Raw genomic sequence first — 20,060 nt, 5'->3', positions numbered from 1 at the left:
TCAACAACATGAGTGATTAATGAGAGTGGGAAGGACAGCATCTAAACATACCAGATCACCATAATACTCTACGTCAATGAGTCCCCCAGATCTGCTCTTTTACAGTTAATCTATTTACAAAAAACGCTTGGCTCAATGAATAGGTTTTTAACCTGGACTTAAACACTGAGACTGTGTCTGAGTCCCAAACATAAATTGGAAGACTATTACATAACTTTGGGGATTTGTAAGAAAAAGCTCTGCCCCTACTGTAGTTTTCACAATACGCGGTACTGACCAGTAGCCTGCATCCTTTGATCGAAGTAGGCATGGTGGATTGTAAGACACAAGTAGTTTACTCAGATACTGCGGCGCGAGACCATTTAATGCTTCATACGACAATATAATATTTTAAAATCAATGCGAAATTTCACAGGGAGGCACTTTTTCTATCTTCTGGTTTTAGTGAGGACTCTCGCTGCTGCATTCTGGACTAATGGAAGCTTGTTTATGCACCTAGTTGAACAACCAGACAGTAAGGCGTTACAATAGTCCAACCTAGAGGTGATAAAAGCATGAACTACTTTTTCTGCATCATTTAGTGACAATATATTTTTTTAACTTGCAAATATTTCTGCGGTAAAACAAATGTTATCCTGGTAATATTATCTACATGTGCTTCAAATTAAAGGCTGGAATCTATAATCACACCAAGGTCTTTCACTGTTGCACTTCATAGAACCGAAAGTCCATTTGATGTTACAGTGTGATCAGAAAGCTTGTTTCTAGCTGCATTAATTAACATCCAATCTCCTATGTCCCGCACACGTTGCTTTAAAGGTCCTACACATCATATTTTTCATTAAATGTTAATATGATCTTTAGGGTCCTAATAAAAAGTTTGTATTATACGTTAATTAAAAATTTAAAAGGATTGTGTAAAAAAAACACTACTTTTACCTGGTAAAAACTAGCTCTGTTCTCAGCAACCTGTTTCAGTACATGCTAATTTAAATGCTCATGACCTCTGCTGAGCCCGCCCCCCCCAGTTCTGTGGGGCGTGACACGTGGGGTATAGCCACGGAAGTGTAGTCCAGTGCGGGCAATGCTTTGTGGGTAATGCAGTCCAAACTGGAAAACTATGGATTATAGAGCCTGAGCCTGTTTTCTTCAGTCGTTTTTGGTTTGATTTAAGTACCGAACCTACGCGGAAGTTTGTAATATCTGACAACGCAGAAATTAAAAGAATGGACATGCATCGACTCAATTTGTCTCTCATCACTGCATGGGCATGAATTAATGGGCTCTTGCGCTACCGCGAGCAACAACAACAAAAAGCGGGGAAACTTACCGAGAGAGATACGGACGCGATGTGTTTACTGATGTGTTTACATGACTTCTTAATCTTCGACAGACATCGTTATAAACCATCTAACGTAACAAAGGTAAGCATAATATAGTTTTCCGACTACGTACACAGTTTGCAACTAGACAATCACCTTAATGCATTGTTTATTATAAACGGGCGATTAGGAATTATATAGAGACAGATGTACATAGAGAAGAAGCCATAACCATGTACTATTAGAGTATAAGTTAACTTACACTCCGCATTCATCGTGATTATTAGAAAAGGCGATCTGCAAAGAGTCATAGTAAAATAAATCACACTCACCGAGCCTGGTGAAGATGAAGCAGGAACACGAAGCGTTAGTACAGATCCATTTTTAGGAGCTGCTTCCTAGTAAAACCTGCTTTATATTGACCCGCGTTTATAAAGCAGTCTGGTGAAAAATGATTATCGCAAACATGAACGCATTTAGGTAAATCAGCGGGGACGTTAGCTTTAAAAACTAAATTCAGCCACTGCCTCCTCAGTGGCTCAGATACCTAACCCTAACTAGGTACCCTAGGTCACTAACCCTAGGTAGTGAATGACGACTCCTGTGTTCGCTATTACACCCAACAACTGTACACAACACTCGCTTAGGCGCCATTTTGCTCCAGCGGCGAAAAACAATGGCCGACAGCTTCTTCTCACTAGGGGCGGGTCTTTGCTAAAACACCAGTGTCATTCAACTTGTGTAGGAGCGGCCTCTGTCGGTTTGGCGTCACATCGACAGGCATTTGTGATTGGCCTGATTTCAGAAGGGGGATGTTACTGTAATAAACGAAAAGAAAACCACTGGGCGGCTCTTTATCATCGTAGAGTGGTTGTGTACGCACTCTCCTAACACACAGTTCAGTCCAAACAGCTTAAAATAGTGCATGTAGTGCTGTATGACCCCTTTAATAAGCCGTTTTTTCTCATTTGGTTTTGCTGAAACATATAACTGTGTCATCAGCATAACAATAGAAACTAATACCATGCTTACGAATTATGTTGCCCAGAGAAGGCATGTAAAGAGAAAGAAGCAGTGGGCCTAAAACTGAACCCTGTGGAACACCAAACTCCACTTTAGAACATGCACTTTAGAACCATTTGAATCTACAAATTGATAACGATCAGTCAAATAGGATCTGAGACACACGACGGCCGGTTCCTAATTCCTACTACTTTTTCTAATTTGTGAAAAAGAATACTATGACCAATAGTGTACAAAGCTGCACTGAGGTCGAGTAACACAAGTATAGTGATGCAAACGCGATCAGTGGCCAATAGGAGGTAATTTACTACTTTAACAAGTGCTGTCTCTGTGCTGTGATGAGGCCTAAATCCTTATACAGCTTGTTTATGCCATTCCTATGTAGATATAAACATAATTTCTTCGCTACTATCTTTTCCAGGATCTTAGAGATACAGTAAAGAGATAGAGGTTTGATATCGGCCTGTAATTAGACAGCTGACAAGGATCAAGGTCAGGTTTCTTAATTAGCGTTTTAATATCTGCTAATTTTAAGATTTGGGAACATAATTTAAATTGCTGTTATAGTTTTATCAGTTTACTGCTAACAAACAAGCCAGAGGTGACTGACAAGGAAAGGATCCTGAGACAGCATGAGGAAGAACCCATGAGAGGAACAAGATACAGTACAGAAGGGACCCTGATACAGAATAAAAGGACTGTAGTTAAATTCCTACTATAACTGTGAGCTGTATGTTCGTCAATGTATTTGTATAACAATATTCGTGTTAACTCAAATATATTCAATAATCATTATCAATTAAGTATTTAAAGGGTTCTGTTGTTACCTTTTAGTTGTAAGCCTTTCAGTACTAACACGCTAACGCATGTAATTAATTTAGAAATTTTAAACACAATACTATTTTTATTAACGCAAATTAATCATATAAACAAGTTTGACCCTAATGGCTTTCCATAATCGTTGGGCGGTTACCCGGCTGTGTGTGATAACGGCACGTTTAACCCAGATAATAAGATGACTGAGGAAACATCTACAGGTGCTGAACAGCAAGTTTCATTATAAAATCTTGATGGAAGTTTGGATAAAGGTTGTGTGCAAGAATACATTCAATGTAAGAGGTGTGAGTGGTGGCTCAGGTGGTTATGGCTCTAGGTTGTTTTGTTTTTTTGGGTCCGGGTTCAAGCAACGCCGTCGGTTGCATGTCCTATTCGAAAGAATTTATGTTAATGTTTGAAATATTATAAAACTGCATAAACTGTTTTCTCTAACCAGTTTGTCATTTATTTCTTTATTTCTGCATTGCACGTTTATAATAATATGTGATTATGTGATTGACATTAATTACAGACTATTATCTAGATTTACTATTATTAAAGATTAAAGATTTACTGTGATTAACTGGATAAGAATTTTTTATTCATTTACAGCAATAATTTTAAGTAAAAAAATGTATGTAGCTAAAACTTTGCAACTTTGAGTGTATAGTTTATACATTGGTGAAAGTATTCTTCAGTAGCCTGTGGGTCAAAAAAAGCCTAAACAGAGTTAAACAAATATTTTTATGCACTAGAAATATATTTATATTTAAAAAAAAAAAAAAAAAAAAAAAAACTTTTCAGGAACAGTGCCAAAGTAGTGACCTGTATTCGGCTGTTCTCCCCCACCACAGAGTCCTTAAGAGTAAAACTGCAGGGCAAAATCATGAGTTATGCGTATTTGTGTATTTTATACCCCGCAGGATCTACACAGAGTATAAAAATGTTCAACTTTTGTTATTTAATAAGAACCACAGCATTTCTGCGTTTTTTTTTCTAGGCTTCTTTGGTGTGTGTGTGTGTGTGTGTGTGTGTGTGTGTGTGTGTGTAAGAGAGAAAGAAAGAAAGAGACCCATCAGCAGCATTCAAACTTATTAAATGTCTGGGTGCCATAGAAGTCACATCTTAATAGAAAACTATATAATGCAGACTGATAAGTGCTGTTTTTTTTTTCATGTCAATTTTTTTTTTTCGGGAGAGAGAGAGAGAGAGAGAGAGAGAGAGAGAGAAACTTTCATTTAAAAAGTTTGTAAGCAATTGAGAAATAGGAAATGTCAGTTATCACTGCAAGAGCGAACAAATAAATAAGATGTGTATGTGTGCAAGTGTGTGTGTGCAAAGGCTTGTGTTATTTTTAAAGCAAAAGTGTCTGATCATTTCAAAGAGTAATATACAGTGGTGTGAAAAACTATTTGCCCCCTTCCTGATTTCTTATTCTTTTGCATGTTTGTCACATAAAATGTTTCTAATCATCAAACACATTTAACTATTAGTCAAAGATAACATAATTGAACACAAAATGCAGTTTTTAAATGATGGTTTTTATTATTTAGGGAGAAAAAAAATCCAAACCTACATGGCCCTGTGTGAAAAAGTAATTGCCCCCTGAACCTAATAACTGATTGGGCCACCCTTAGCAGCAATAACTGCAATCAAGCATTTGCGATAACTTGCAACGAGTCTTTTACAGCGCTCTGGAGGAATTTTGGCCCACTCATCTTTGCAGAATTGTTGTAATTCAGCTTTATTTGAGGGTTTTCTAGCATGAACCGCCTTTTTAAGGTCATGCCAAACATCTCAATAGGATTCAGGTCAGGACTTTGACTAGGCCACTCCAAAGTCTTCATTTTGGTTTTCTTCAGCCATTCAGAGGTGGATTTGCTGGTGTGTTTTGGGTCATTGTCCTGCTGCAGCACCCAAGATCGCTTCAGCTTGAGTTGACAAACAGATGGCCGGACATTCTCCTTCAGGATTTTTTGGTAGACAGTAGAATTCATGGTTCCATCTATCACAGCAAGCCTTCCAGGTCCTGAAGCAGCAAAACAACCCCAGACCATCACACTACCACCACCATATTTTACTGTTGGTATGATGTTCTTTTTCTGAAATGCTGTGTTACTTTTACGCCAGATGTAACGCGACACGCACCTTCCAAAAAGTTCAACTTTTGTCTCGTCGTTCCACAAGGTATTTTCCCAAAAGTCTTGGCAATCATTGAGATGTTTTTTAGCAAAATTGAGACGAGCCTTAATGTTCTTTTTGCTTAAAAGTGGTTTGCGCCTTGGAAATCTGCCATGCAGGCCGTTTTTGCCCAGTCTCTTTCTTATGGTGGAGTCGTGAACACTGACCTTAATTGAGGAAGTGAGGCCTGCAGTTCTTTAGATGTTGTCCTGGGGTCTTTTGTGGCCTCTCGGATGAGTTGTCTCTGCGCTCTTGGGGTAATTTTGGTCGGCCAGCCACTCCTGGGAAGGTTCACCACTATTCCATGTTTTTGCCATTTGTGGATAATGGCTCTCACTGTGGTTCGCTGGAGTCCCAAAGCTTTAGAAATGGCTTTATAACCTTTACCAGACTGATAGATCTCAATTACTTTTGTTCTCATTTGTTCCTGAATTTCTTTGGATCTTGGCATGATGTCTAGCTTTTGAGATGCTTTTGGTCTACTTCTCTGTGTCAGGTAGCTACTATTTAAGTGATTTCTTGATTGAAACAGGTGTGGCAGTAATCAGGCCTGGGGGTGACTACAGAAATTGAACTCAGGTGTGATAAACCACAGTTAAGTTCTTTTTTAACAAGGGGGCAATCACTTTTTCACACAGGGCCATGTAGGTTTGGATTTTTTTCTCCCTAAATAATAAAAAACACCATTTAAAAACTGCATTTTGTGTTAAATTATGTTATCTTTAACTAATAGTTAAATGTGTTTGATGATCAAAAACATTTTGTGTGACAAACATGCAAAAGAATAAGAAATCAGGAAGGGGGCAAATAGTTTTTCACACCACTGTGTATATATATATATATATATATATATATATATATATATATATATATATATAATAAAGTTTTATTGCAAGCTTTTAAAAAATGTTTTTTTTTATTAATTTAGTTTAATTATATTGAAAGAGCAAACCTCACTCATTTATTTCTAGTAGTAAAAACGCAGCTTGTTCACACATGAAAAAAAAATCCATTAAACATCATTTTAATAACACACTTTATGTCTTTCTATCAGAAGTGATGTTCTTTGTCACTCATAACACAACACAAAACCATACACAAGATTCAAATAAGACCCTCACCTCACACCTGACCCTTGGTCACACCCTTGCTTCTACATTTCATTAGAATATTTATTTGATTGAAAACTATGGTGGAAAATAAGTATTTGGTCAATAACAAAATTTCATCTCAATACTTTGTTATATACTCTTTGTTGGCAATGACAGAGGTCAAACGTTTTCTGTAAGTCTTCACAAGGTTTTCACACACTGTTGCTGGTATTTCGTTCCCATTCCTCCATGCAGATCTCCTCTAGAGCAGTGATGTTTAGGGGCTGTCGCTGGGCAACACAGACTTTCAACTTCCTCCAAAGATTTTCTATGAAGTTAAGATCTGGAGACTGGCTAGGCCACTCCAGGACCTTAAAAAGCTTCTTACAAAGCCACTCCTTCATTGCCCGGGCGGTGTGTTTGCGATTTTTTTCATACTAAAAGACCCAGCTACGTTTCATATTCAATGCCCTTGCTGATAGAAGGAGGTTGTCACCCAAAATCTTACTATACATGGCCCTATTACATGGCCCTATTTATTCTTTCCCTTATACGGATCAGTCGTCCTGGTCCCTTTGCAGAAAAACAGCCCCAAAGCATGATGTTTCCACCCCCATGCTTCACAGTAGGCATGGTGTTCTTTGGATGCAACTCAGCATTTTTTCTTCTTCAAACACGACAGCTGAGTTTTTACCAAAATGTTATATTTTGGTTTCATCTGACCATATGACATTCTCCCAATCCTCTTCTAGATCATCCAAATGCTCTCTAGCAAACTTCAGACGGACCTGGACATGTACTGGCTTAAGCAGGGGGACACGTCTGGTACTGCAGGATTTGAGGCCCTGGTGGTGCAGTGTGTTACTGATTGTAGTCTTTACTTTGGTCCCAGCTTTCTGCACGTCTTTCACTAGGTCCCACCGTGTGGTTCTGGGATTTTGACCCCACAGAGTGAGATCTTGTGTGGACCCCAGATCGAGGGAGATTATCAGTGGTCTTGTATGTCTTCTATTTTCTAATAATTGCTCCCACAGTTGATTTCTTCACACCAGGCTGCTTACCTATTGCAGATTCAGTCTTCCCAGCCTGGTGCAGGTCTACTATTTTGTTTCTGGTGTCTTTTGACAGCTCTTTGGTCTCGGCCATAGTGGCATTTGAAGTGTGACTGTTTGAGGTTGTGGACAGGTGTCTTTTATACTGATAACGAGTTAAAACAAATGGCATTAACACAGGTAACAAGTGGAGGACAGAGGAGCCTTTTAAAGAAGAAGTTACAGGTCTGTGAGAGCCAGAAATCTAGCTTGTTTGTAGGTGACCAAATACTTATTTTACAGAGGAATTTACCAATTAATTCATTAAAAATCCTACAATATTTTTTAGATTTTTAAAAAAAATTCTGTCTCTCATGGTAAACCTATGATAAAAATTACAGGCCTCACTCATCTTTTTAAGTGTTAGAACTTGCACAATTGGCTGACTAAATTTCTTTTTACCCCACTGTAAATGTAAAGATGTGGACTGTATATCATTGCAAGAAATGTCACTATCTACTGTATTTAAACTGTAGTATTGTAAAATACATATCATATAAGTGTGCCTAAACTTTCCCCATCACTCCTCACTAAGGCCCAGTGTCCAGATATTATTGGAAGTTTAGTTTTTGCCCCTCTGTTAGAAAAAATCCATCCATACAAATGACATTTATTTGATAAATTTTCCAAGAAGCAAAAAAAAAGGATTTTTTTTTTACTACTACAGTAATAACTCTAAGAGCTGCACATTGGTTAGATTCTTGGAAAAACAAGAAGGTCTGATAATTATTCTTTGCTTCCCAATTTATTTATTTCAAGCTAATAGTTGGTTAAAAGTTTTAAAGTGAACATTGACAAACACATTTACATGGACCATATATCTTCAGTCTAATCTGAAATCAGTCTGGTTAAAGGATGAACTGTTTATTTGTTGGATACTGATCTGAAGAGGAAGAAGAAGAAGAAGAAGAAGAAGAAGAAGAAGCATAGAGGTTCCTATCTTTTCCCACGTTCTGCCTTCGAACCTTCTTCCCATCACTTGGTCACATCTCATCTGTTTGATGCTTTACTAGGTATGAAATGCAAGCCAATCTGTGCCCCTTCCTCCGCCAAAGACCTAGCAGAAGCAAGATTTGCTTGTCAAAAACTCTTCATGTAAACTAATGTTACCCCCATATAGGGGAAATGCCCAAAGAATGAAACGAAGTATATATTCTAACAAGACCAGACTCTTCACCACCAAATCCGGAAGTTATGAATACAGATCTTTTGCCGAAAACCCTTCCTTGGTCCTGGATACCCTGCATCTCACAGACTGGGTATATATACACACATAGAGTTAAAGGCTTTTCGCAAGACCCTGTGGTGGGACCCTGTGGTGGGACCCTGTGGTGGGACCCTGTGGAACACTCAACCCTGAGCCTGAGTCAACGCTGCCCCTCAATCAGATTATGTAAAGTTTACATTAATAATAAGCTATTGAATAGATTATAAAATCCACTCTCACGTTGTTTAAAAAGTAATTCTGATTGGGCCAGATCGGGTCAGACTGAGGTGTTTACATAATGCAGTTTTATTCTAATTGGGGTATTCTTTTGATTACTGGTGGGATATTACAGTAGTTGCATCCTCCAGTGATGATGTTGCATCCTCCTTATGAGTTAAAAGTATTTATGATTAAGCATTATTAAATTACACAAAAACACACAAAACAAAGAATGCATCTACACGATGAAATATCATTATCAAATATAATCGTGTACGTGTGGACGGGATGTATACATTTTAGCAACCTGATTGTTTTGATTGCATTATGGTCATGAGAATAGTCTCTGTTGTACATTCTAGCATAATGCTGAAATCTGCATGCTGAAATCTGCTTGAAGGCTTGTGCTATATTTTAGATTCCTTCTTTGTCCCATAAAATGAGCAAATGCGGTTCCTCTTGGCTGACTTTCTAAGAACTTGATTCCAAGTCCAGACTGTAGCTCAGAGCAGTGCCACTGCGCCCATCTGACAAGAGTAATCTCCTGGCTAATGGCAAATGCGGCAAATCTTGTCAGGCTTCCACATGGGCCATTATAGCCCTAATGAGAAATAATGTCCAGCTCTTGTCTGTGCCACTTTTGGGAGACATTGGTAATGTTCAAACAGGTAGACTTTTTTTTTTTTTTTAAACTGAGTGATCGTATCAAGACCCAGAGTCTCTTCTTTCTGCAATTTAATTGAGAATCTGGAAACTAGAGACCAAACATGTATGGCATCTATTCCACCTCTCAGTCGCTCTCCCTTTATTCATCTCGCTCAGACACGAAGGCAGAGTAGATAATGAAGTGCTTCATCTGTGTTAAACTAGCCATGTCACAGCACTGTATTTCTCTTTAAAGAAAATGTGTATGTAGGCATGTTCTGTATATACTGTATGTTCCATATGATATCATACTGTATGTATGACATGATGACATCTGATGATGTGTTTGTCTTCGGGTGTACGTGTGTTTGCAGCCAAGTGGTTTTTCCGCACCTGTGGCGCTACAGGGCCAATTGGTCCGACTCCTTCTCAGTGTAGCAGTTCCTACCGTAAAAGCAATGTGAATGTGACCGTAGGGACAAAGGGAGCACTGAAGGGCATCCAGATGTGGAGGGTTCCCGAGACCGGAATATACAGGTACATCTCTTACTGAGAATAAATATTACACTGCAAAAAAAAAAAATTACATCTTAGCATGTGAAATATTTTTGAATCTAGCCAGACCTACTGCACCTGTCATTTCTTACAGTACCATAAGTATACAGAAAAAATAATAAGAGATTATTACCCCTATTTCAAGCCAAATGTTCTATTTGCATATCATTTTGCTAGTTTTAGGATGTTTTTTTTTTTGTTTGTTTTTTAAGAAGAAAAACATGACATGTACTGTATGAGATTCCTTTGGGATTAAACTCAACATGTCTGTCTTTACTTCGGACCTTATAGGATCACAGCGTATGGTGCGGCTGGTGGACGCAGTGTTCTGAACATGTTCAGATCACATGGAGTGTATATTGCTGGAGATTTCAGGCTGCACAAAGATGAGGTTCTGTATATCCTGGTGGGACAACAAGGAGAAGATGCTTGTTCTAAAGTGAGCCACTTGCCCAATATTTACACTAATCTACATAATATTCATTTAGATGTTATGTTTAAAGTATAGACTGCTCCAGTGTAGAGTACAGCTCAGCATTCCAGTGTGGAGTATAGTACTGTAGCCTGGTATAGACTATTATGTACTATGGTATTAATGCCCTGTGTAGTAGCCTGTTGTGTACTATATTACAATAACCCAGTGTATACACTGAATATACACTGAATAAACTATAAAACTGTAGACTAGTGTACTAGAAGTACAGTACAATAGCCCACTGTAGACTATAGCCCAGTATATAGTACTATATCCCAATATCATAATTGGGATAATCTTGATATAGAACTGTAGTAGAGTAGGGTACAGTACCCCATTGTAAACTATAGTACTGTAGCACAATGTAGTCTATAGTACCAATGTAGAGTACAGTACAGTACCCCAGTGTAGAAGAAGAAGAATAGAAGCAGAATATTAAATTATTTGTCACATGTACTTTACAGCACAGTGAAATGTCTTCTTTGCATATCCCAATTAGGAAACTGGGGTCAGAGCGCAGGGTCAGCCAGCTTACAGCGCCCCTGGAGCAGATAGGGTTAAGGGCCTTGCTCAAGGGCTCAACAGTGGCAACTTGGCGATGCTGGGCCTCGAACCCCCGACCTTCCGATCAGTACCCCCGTAACCCACAGTCTTAACAGACTGAGCCACCACTGCCCCATGGGTAGAGTGGGGTACCCCAGTGTAGACTATAGTACTGTAGTCCAGCGTACTGTAGAGTATAGTACAGTACTTCAGTGTAGACTATAGTACTGTAGTTCACATATTCTCATGTTATTTTATTTCTGCGTGAGCCATTTGCAGGCCAACTGAATATACTGTACAGCATATACAATTTACTGAATATACATTTTTATTCATTTATTTTATTACATTTATTTTATTATTTGGAAATGTCCTCTGTCCAGAAATAATAATTTTTTAGAAATTATAATTTCTATAACATCTGTCATGTGGACCCAATCTCAAAGTGCTTACATCAAAAGATAAATGTTAAAAACTATAGTACAGTCCTGCAGTATTATTGCCCAGAGTAGAGTTCAGTGCAGTAGCGCAGTATTAAACACAGTACTGTAGAGTTTACTGCAGTAATAAAGACCACTGTGGGGGTACAATACTATATCCTATAAAGGATATACAGTACAATATTCTAATGTGGAGTAAACTACGGTATCCCAGTGTAGAGTACATTATTGTAGCCTAGTGAGGAGTACAGTGCTATCACACACGCTTCAATTAAAGAAAGGGTGCTAATAAGCTGATTAGTTATATAATATAAATATAGTTATATAGATATAATTTAAGTTGTCTGTATCGTCTATAGTACACTAGCCTAGTATAGAGTACCCATCCTACTGTAAAACTTAGTACTATAGCCTAGTCTAGTATACACTAAAGTATTCCAGTCTAGAGTGAAGTTTAGTTACCTAATAGAGAGTATATACTACTGTAACCTGTTGTAGAGTACAGTCCTGTATTTCAGTGGAGCATTCCATACAATAAGCCAGTGTAGTTTACAGTATAGTACCATACTCCAGTAAAGAGTATATTGGATCTGTCCCGGGTTAGCTAAACGCAAATAATAAACCAATCATCTTTTAGCTTAAGGACATGAACGTTAGAAAGGCTTGGCGACAAAATTAGCTTTAATAATTACCTGCCGGATGTGCGCTCTGCTTATCATGCAGACTGAGGAGCCTCTGCAGAAAATCTGTCTTGAGCAGAAAGGCCCTCCAGACAGCAAGAGCGTGTTAAAGGGAGGAGGCGGAGGAGGAGGGGGCGCTACGTACATCTTTAAGGTAAGACTTCCAAGTATTTCAGAAACAAAATGGATGAATTAAGACCAATGAGTGAAGCAGAAGGTGACTTAAACATGGTCTAGATTGGAAAGTGTGTAAGCAGGCACGCGCTACTATTTCAAATTTTATACACAATAGAGTGTTATATATATATATACAGTATATATATACCACGGTCTATACTATGGTTGTATCTCGCACATATGTTATTAGTTTGCATCCCAACACCAATATTGTTCACAAATGGATTTGTCTTTTTCTGATTTTGTCAAATGTCACTGGGGAAATTTACAACCTGGAAAGGTTAACTCATCATTGATCCAGGCTGGTGTTTTTGAATTATGAACTCAGAAACCACATGGCTGTTTGCTTTCAGGTGGTGAAGGGAGTTTATACCCCTCTGCTAATTGCTGCCGGCGGTGGGGGTCGAGGGTACAACGGCCACTCAGAGAGCTTGATGGAGCTGGTGGACCATGATATTAGTGTTCCCGGCCTCAACGGCATGTCAGGAGCCTCAGGTGAGGATCCACACATCAGGAATAACATCAGTCTGGAGTTTTGGATGCTGTAAATAAATCCATAAATCCAAGCAGTATCTACGCCATCCATATTTCTAGAAGCGAGTCGAAGAGGATGCAAATACAGTGTGTGCGTGTACTCAGGACTAAGTCTCCTGTAGTACGTTACTGAATACTAAGGCAGTTTTAGGTCATGTACCTGGAGCGGCTAGACATAAAAATATTTGTTCTTGAACGAGATGTTTGCGCTGTGGTCCCTGTTGTGCTGAGAATTTTAGGATGTACATTTTTTTTATATGTAAGGCCAAGCAATCTTCCTGTGTGGTTCTTTTGAACCACAGAGTTTTTTAAATTGGAGGAAAAAGGAATATAGATAGTGTATGACAGCATGAGCTCAGTTTTGGAGTATTTTTTAGTGTGCACACATTGAGAGTGTGTGTGTGTGTGTGTGTGTGTGTGTGTCTGTTTGTGCATGCATATGGTCTCCCCCATGGTCCTGTCTTGCTGCGTGCACTGTATGACTTCTATCAGAGCTGCGCATTTCAAAGGCCAGCTTCCCCATTGCGTTCTATTTACTGCTGCTCGGAGTCAGTGTGAGAGGCTCAGGGCATGGCCCGCTCACAATCCCTATTCTGACATCATATGCTGCTCCCTTTCAGACATTTATTTCTGGTTTCTGCCGTGCCACACGAGGCATGCCTTGCCGATGTAGAGGATGATATTTTAGTCGTGTTAAGTCTTACGTAAGCCGCTTTTTTTTTCTGGCTGTGGATGATATGTTGTCTATCGTAGTCAAGCACGATTCAGATAATTCATAAAACAAAAAACGAGAAGCAGCACAAAAATGGTAAGGTGGTTCCCTAGCCTCAGGTACTCCCATCCCGAGCATTATTTCATATGCAAATTTTTGGCAACACCAAATTTTTAAATGTAATCTGTTTTTTTTTTTGTTTTTTTGGTTTATATAATATCTTATGGCAGAAACTGATACAAAACAATGTACAATGTAACTAAAACTTCTATGATGTTTCTTCTCCTCTTTTCATGTACTGTATGCACCGCACACTCTGTGCTTTATACCAGCTTTAGCTGTCATTTTAATGGCCAATTTAATCAGCCTGCAGGATTACACTGTCGGCTTTGCTTTACTTCTTTTAATGAGCTTCCAGTAAAAACAGTTTTAGTGATATACATAGCAACTGCATAACTCCATAGCAACTGTGTGAGTTCAAAATAATACAAACGCTAGTTTGGATTTAAATATGGTTTTAAAAAGTCACCAAGTTACAGTACAGCAGCCGCAGTACAGTACAATACAGAGCCACTTTTAATTTCGTTAAATTAAAATAAACTAAAATGATATTGCTGTCACAGAGGCTAAAGATACAATTTAAAAACTGGGTGTTTATGTGACATCCTGAGCAGCGACCTCGTTTCCCCTCTCGTCTGTTCCAACCACTCAGCATTCTGATCAAGTTACTAATCACCGCCTGATCATCTGACATCATCTGCACCTGTTTCTCACTGAGTCAGGACTTAAGTTAGATGCTTTTTATACATTGATTATTTTGTGGCTTAAGGAATAAAAAAAAACATTTCTCTGAATCTGCTTAGGTACAGGGACTGAAGTGAAAATACGAGGCAGAAAACTTGCCAAAAATAAAAGCCAAGAAGCCTGGAGAACTATTCCTCAGGACTACATTAAAATACAAGAAAGTCTGGCAGTTTGGAAGTAAAATAGCTGCATGTTACACACCTCAATGTTTGCAATTCTAATTTATTTAGATTTAATAGTCATAATTTTAAATAATTCCATTATTTCAAAATTTTTATAGTCATAGTTTATTAACCTGTATGTATAAAACCATATGGCAAAAAAGATTTCTAAATATGCTTTGTTTCATTTACAGTCTTCAAAATTATAAAAAAAAATAGCCATTAATCAATTCTTGCATTTAATCAATCAATTAATCAATTTCATACCATTTTCATTAATAATAAAAAGCGGCACATTTCCAAAAAACATCCACATTATGACAATGCAATATCTGATTACCATATCAGAACTTGGCTGACCTTTACACCTTTATGTTATGATTAATCACATATGAAAATCTGGAAATACTTTTCATGCATTACCAATTAAATATAAAAAAGGTCGGATTAAAAAAAAAATAATAATAATAGTAATAACAACACTTACCACAATTAATATTGACTTCACGGTGATATTTCATGCTGTTTGGAAAGTCTAAGGTTTCTCCTGCTGTCTGTGGTCTTGTTTATGGCTCTGCATGTGCTCAGTTGACAGAAAAATATATATAGAATACATTTATTGTATTTTTGGTACAAAAAAAAAAGAAAAAAAGAAAAGAAAGAAAGGAATGGTCTGTGCTTGGTAGCTGAAAGAAAGAAGAAAGCCATATGTTCTGGTCTTTGTGACATTTACTTTAGTGCATGAACCATAGCACTCAGTGTGTCATAGCATCTTCTTTTAGATTGGATGGCTGGAGCAAACAAAAACAAAAAAAAATAAATAATAGGACCATTCCAGAAGTTGACAAGATGTAAAAGAGTAGACCTGCTTATTGGAAATTCTTGGGCGAACAACAAGCTGTCTGTTTCTGTGTCGAGTCAGGAGACAAATAAATATGTTCTAAGCACTCTACTTCACCGTGTGTCTAAAACCTGTTGCCATCTTTGCTCTTCAGGTGGAGGTGGTGGTTGGAATGATAGTGTTCCTGTGGCTCGGGGTGGGAAACCCCTCAATCTGGGAGGTCAAGGAGGAGATCCGTGCCATACAGTGGGCTGGAGGGCTCATGGTGGCTTCGGAGGAGGCGGGGGAGCTTGCACCAGCGGGGGTGGTGGAGGTGGCTATAGAGGTTAGATATCCATGGAGGCTTGATGTCATGTCGTATGTACTGTACCATGCAGAACTGAACTGCTCTGCAGTGTGCTATTTCCTGCTCTGTCATTTTGAACCTGTTGCATCACATTGCGTGAGAGCTGTTTTCCACCTCTGTGGTTTGCAGGTGGCAGCACTTCGGCAGACAACGACCCCGAGCAGGATGGAGAGGACGGATCCTCCTTTATCAGCCCGGATGGAGAGATATTCATTGATGCACTTAAAGGTAGGCACATTCAGTGTGGTGTCTCCTGGCACGTTGGCTCTTGCATCATTTTGGTGACTAACTGTACTGTATGTTGTGTATCTGTATGTCACGTTGTTCTCAGGCATGGAGGATGATGGTGAGGTAATCATCAACCCAGTGCAGAACTGCAGTCACTGTGAGTCAGGAGAGTGCCATGAGACTTTGGAGGGAACCAAGTGTTACTGCGAAGAAGATCTTGTCCTCGGCCCAGACGGTGTCTCCTGTGTCAATGATACAGGTAAAAAGAAAAATACAGAGAGGACGCAACAAGCTTCATCAGTCTTATTTTCTATTTAGTTATATTAAGGCCAGATTGGGGGAAGAGAGGCTGATATTTTTACATTGCCTTCCAGAACATATTTGCTTTAGAAAAGTCGCTTTTTTAAATGCATTTGATTTTGATTTTTACATTCTATAAAAACAAACAAGAGCAGTCACTGCATGGCTATTATTATTATTATTATTATTATTATTATTATTATTATTATTTAAAGTTATTCTTCTTATTAATATTATTGTTGTTGTTATTGATGATTATACTAATCATTATTATTATTATTATTATTATTAACAACAACAGTACTACACCTATTAATAATAATAATAATAATAATAATAATAATAAACAAATTTCATAAGTACAAGATAAGAGCTCTGTGTCATATGTAGATAGTCTCATTAGCTTTGACCCAAACCTAAAGAAATTCTTTGAGAATGCGATTTAATATTTTGTTTTATTAATGAAGTATGATTACTAAAGTATATTTTAATAATATACAGTAATACTAATATATACTCTTTTTTATACTTTTATCTTAATTGATCATAATTTCTGTTGTAGTATGGTCATCCTCAAGTTTTTTTTTTTTTTTTTAAGTTTGGTTGCTTTTTATTTACTTTTTATTTAATGTTAAAGGTTTCTTTTACCTACCTACCTAATCAATCACCCTCCCACCCCTTTCTAAGGGTCTGCACCTATTCCATTTTCCATTTATTGCATGAAGGTTTACTGCTAGTTGCTGCTTATTTCACAGCAATAATAAACCTGTTCTTTATATAAATGCACATGAATATTTTTCTTGACTGTGAAAACTCTTAAACAGGCCTAACAAGCTATAGTCTCATTTTATTGCCCTTTAGTGGGTTTCATAATGTAATACTATTCCTAGACAAAAAAAAGGTCATTAGTCAATCATGCATTAGATACATCATGGAAAATGAGCCGTAATCATCTAGTTATATTGTACCAGATATGATGAGGAAATTTAAACATGGTCTATGAGTAAAATAAGGAGTACACTGCAAAAGCAATGTTTCGCAAGTGTCAAATTATTGCCCTGCATCAAGCAAAAAAGGAAAAAAAGCTAAAAAGATTTGAAATGACTGGAATTGGGTTATAAACTCGTCAACACAGTGTTAAAACCTGGAAGAATAGGGCTGAACCGTCAACTTTGAAAAAAGAAATGGGGTCAGAGAAATAAAAAATAAATAAATGAAAATGTGTGAGCAGAGATGAACTAAACATTTGGTGAGGTTGCATCATAAAAATATCAGCAATAGAAATTGCAGCCATGTTTAATAGTGGAAGTAAGAGTATTTCCATACGCACACAGACACAATGTGATGAAAACTCACAGGATTTGGATGCAACAGCGGTGTGTGCATAAGTAAATCACTTGTTGTCTTATAAAACACTTGGTCATGTGACCCGATGTGTCCAGACTGAGCCTATTCCAGAGTGATGGGCGTGTCAGGGTAAGAAGGGAAGGACATGAAGCGATGCTCCCATCATGCATAGTGTCCACTGTACAAGCCTCTGGAGACAGTGTTATGATCTGGGGTTGATCAGTTACTCAGGTCTAGACTCAGTAACGTTATGGGGCAATAAAATGAAGTCAGCTGACCACCTGAATGTACTGAATCACCGGAGGATCACATCTACTGTATGGAGCTTTTTTTTTCTCCCTTGAAAAAGCATGTTTGTAGGATTATAAGGAATAAAAAAAAAGTCTGAAAACTCTGCAATAAAATAGCAAGAGATTTTGTAATGATAGATTAGAGATTACATAATAAATGGGGAAGGTACAGTAACACCAAAGTTATTATTATTTTTTTTTTTGAGTATTAAAGAACTATACAACTTTTTCATATGCAATAAAAAACACAATATTTGAAGATAATCTAAAAATAAAAAGTACGAGCTACAAAAACTTATTTCTGACCCATTCTTTAATCGGTTATATTTATACGTTATACGTATTTAAAAGTTTAAATGACTTTTAAATATATTAATATATTATTTACATTCCCACATAGCGCACAAAATGTCTAAGATTAAACATTATTATTATTAATATTATTAATATTATTATTATTAAGTCATAATTTGAGATTCAGACACAAAGAATTACTTAACAGTAAATATCTGCTTGTATATAATATATTTTTTAATTTAATTTTTTTTATATTGTGAATTTTATTAGACATTTGATAGAAAGGACAGAGAGGAAACTATAATATAATTGCAAACACTGAGTGAAAATAATCACAAAATCATTAACCCTAACCCTCGGAAAGTGTTACAAAAACATTTAGCTCATAACATGACAATGACATATTTATTATTTGAATGAAGAAAAAATCAAAAAAGAGGTTTAGAGCAGTTTGGCAGGACTGGGATGTGACAGAGGCTAAGTCAGTTAAAGTTACTATAATACAGTGTGTGTGAGTTTGTGTGTGTGTGTGTGTTCCAGTTAAACCAGTGCTTCCCCAGCCCTCTCTCTCTCACCTGGCATTGGGGCTCTCTGTAGGAACCTCAGCACTCATCGCAGCTCTGTTACTGGCCGTGTCTGGAGTCATGATCAGTAAGTGGCAAACTACTTCAATTCAGTATGTTTGTACAACGCTTTAAAGTTCTTAGAAATCAGGGTTTAAAATAATTAGAGGTGAAAGTGACAGAATAACATAATGAGACAGAATAACAGAGACATCCCTTTCTGAGCAAAACCAGGTCAGTAGGAAAATGTACAGTATACTATATTATACTCGGAAGTAATAACATTCACTTAGTTACTGTACTTTGGTGCATATTTCACATACCTGTGGTAGTTTTATTAGTGGATACTTTACTTTAATTTTGCTCCACTATATCCTATAGAAAATATCTGTACTTTCTACTTCACTATATTTCCATACACCGTTGCATTACATAAGTGGTGCGTAGTATTTGAAGCAGGAACATCGCCACTTGCTGACTGTTAGGCGTAATTGCATGATTTGACCGTAATTTATAAAATGATTAATCATGTAGCAAAGGTTTAAAATCATAAACAGCAGACAGACAGCCAGAGGTAATACAAGCTGAGTACTTTTAATAATTAAGTAAATTTAAAGGTAAGTAATTTTGTAGTTTTGCTCAAGTAGAAATGTAAATGGAGGACTTCTATTTTTCTTACTGTTTGTAATATTTAATGTATTTTTTTAAATGCAAAAATAACGAAACTACAGAATTACGGGTGTTCCTACCTGTACATTTACTCAGGTAAAGGATTTGTGTACTTCAGCCACCACAGATTATACTTCTAAAAAAATCTCATTTTATTTGCTATTTTTTTTACTTTATATGTTGGAGACTACAAAAGAAATCAGATGCGATTATTCAACGTAGCACAAGGATGGAGTGTGCGTGCACATGACTGTTAAATGAATAATCAGCAGAAATAGCTTGTCAGGAAGGTTAAATCTGCATTTTGATCATTAGAATAATGACTCCTACAAAAAAAATAATGAAGGCAAAAGTGTGTTTTACACGTTTTCTAAATGTCACTTGAGCACAGGATACATTTTCTTTCTTTTTTTCGTGATAAAGAAATTATAAAGTTTTTAAATCACAGGAATGTTGGATTTTATGATGCACTTGAAATATAAAAATGGATATCCAGAGACTCG

At 37.3% G+C, this 20,060-nt stretch overlaps 1 protein-coding gene across 1 annotated transcript in view; it reads left to right on the top strand.

Annotated features, from left to right (window-relative positions):
* alk (ALK receptor tyrosine kinase) overlaps positions 1-20,060 on the top strand; it is a 512,699-nt gene that overhangs the window by 475,396 nt on the left and 17,243 nt on the right. The window contains exons 12-19 of the mRNA XM_053509911.1: positions 9,970-10,132; positions 10,442-10,589; positions 12,332-12,442; positions 12,819-12,960; positions 15,672-15,842; positions 15,993-16,091; positions 16,195-16,350; positions 18,866-18,976. Of these exons, the coding sequence (XP_053365886.1) occupies positions 9,970-10,132; positions 10,442-10,589; positions 12,332-12,442; positions 12,819-12,960; positions 15,672-15,842; positions 15,993-16,091; positions 16,195-16,350; positions 18,866-18,976 (1,101 nt within the window). The remainder of the gene's footprint in view (positions 1-9,969; positions 10,133-10,441; positions 10,590-12,331; positions 12,443-12,818; positions 12,961-15,671; positions 15,843-15,992; positions 16,092-16,194; positions 16,351-18,865; positions 18,977-20,060) is intronic.

Source organism: Clarias gariepinus, chromosome 13 (assembly GCF_024256425.1).
Source record: "Clarias gariepinus isolate MV-2021 ecotype Netherlands chromosome 13, CGAR_prim_01v2, whole genome shotgun sequence".
NCBI classification, from domain to species: Eukaryota; Metazoa; Chordata; class Actinopteri; order Siluriformes; family Clariidae; genus Clarias; species Clarias gariepinus.
This window is presented reverse-complemented; position numbering and strand designations above follow the sequence as displayed.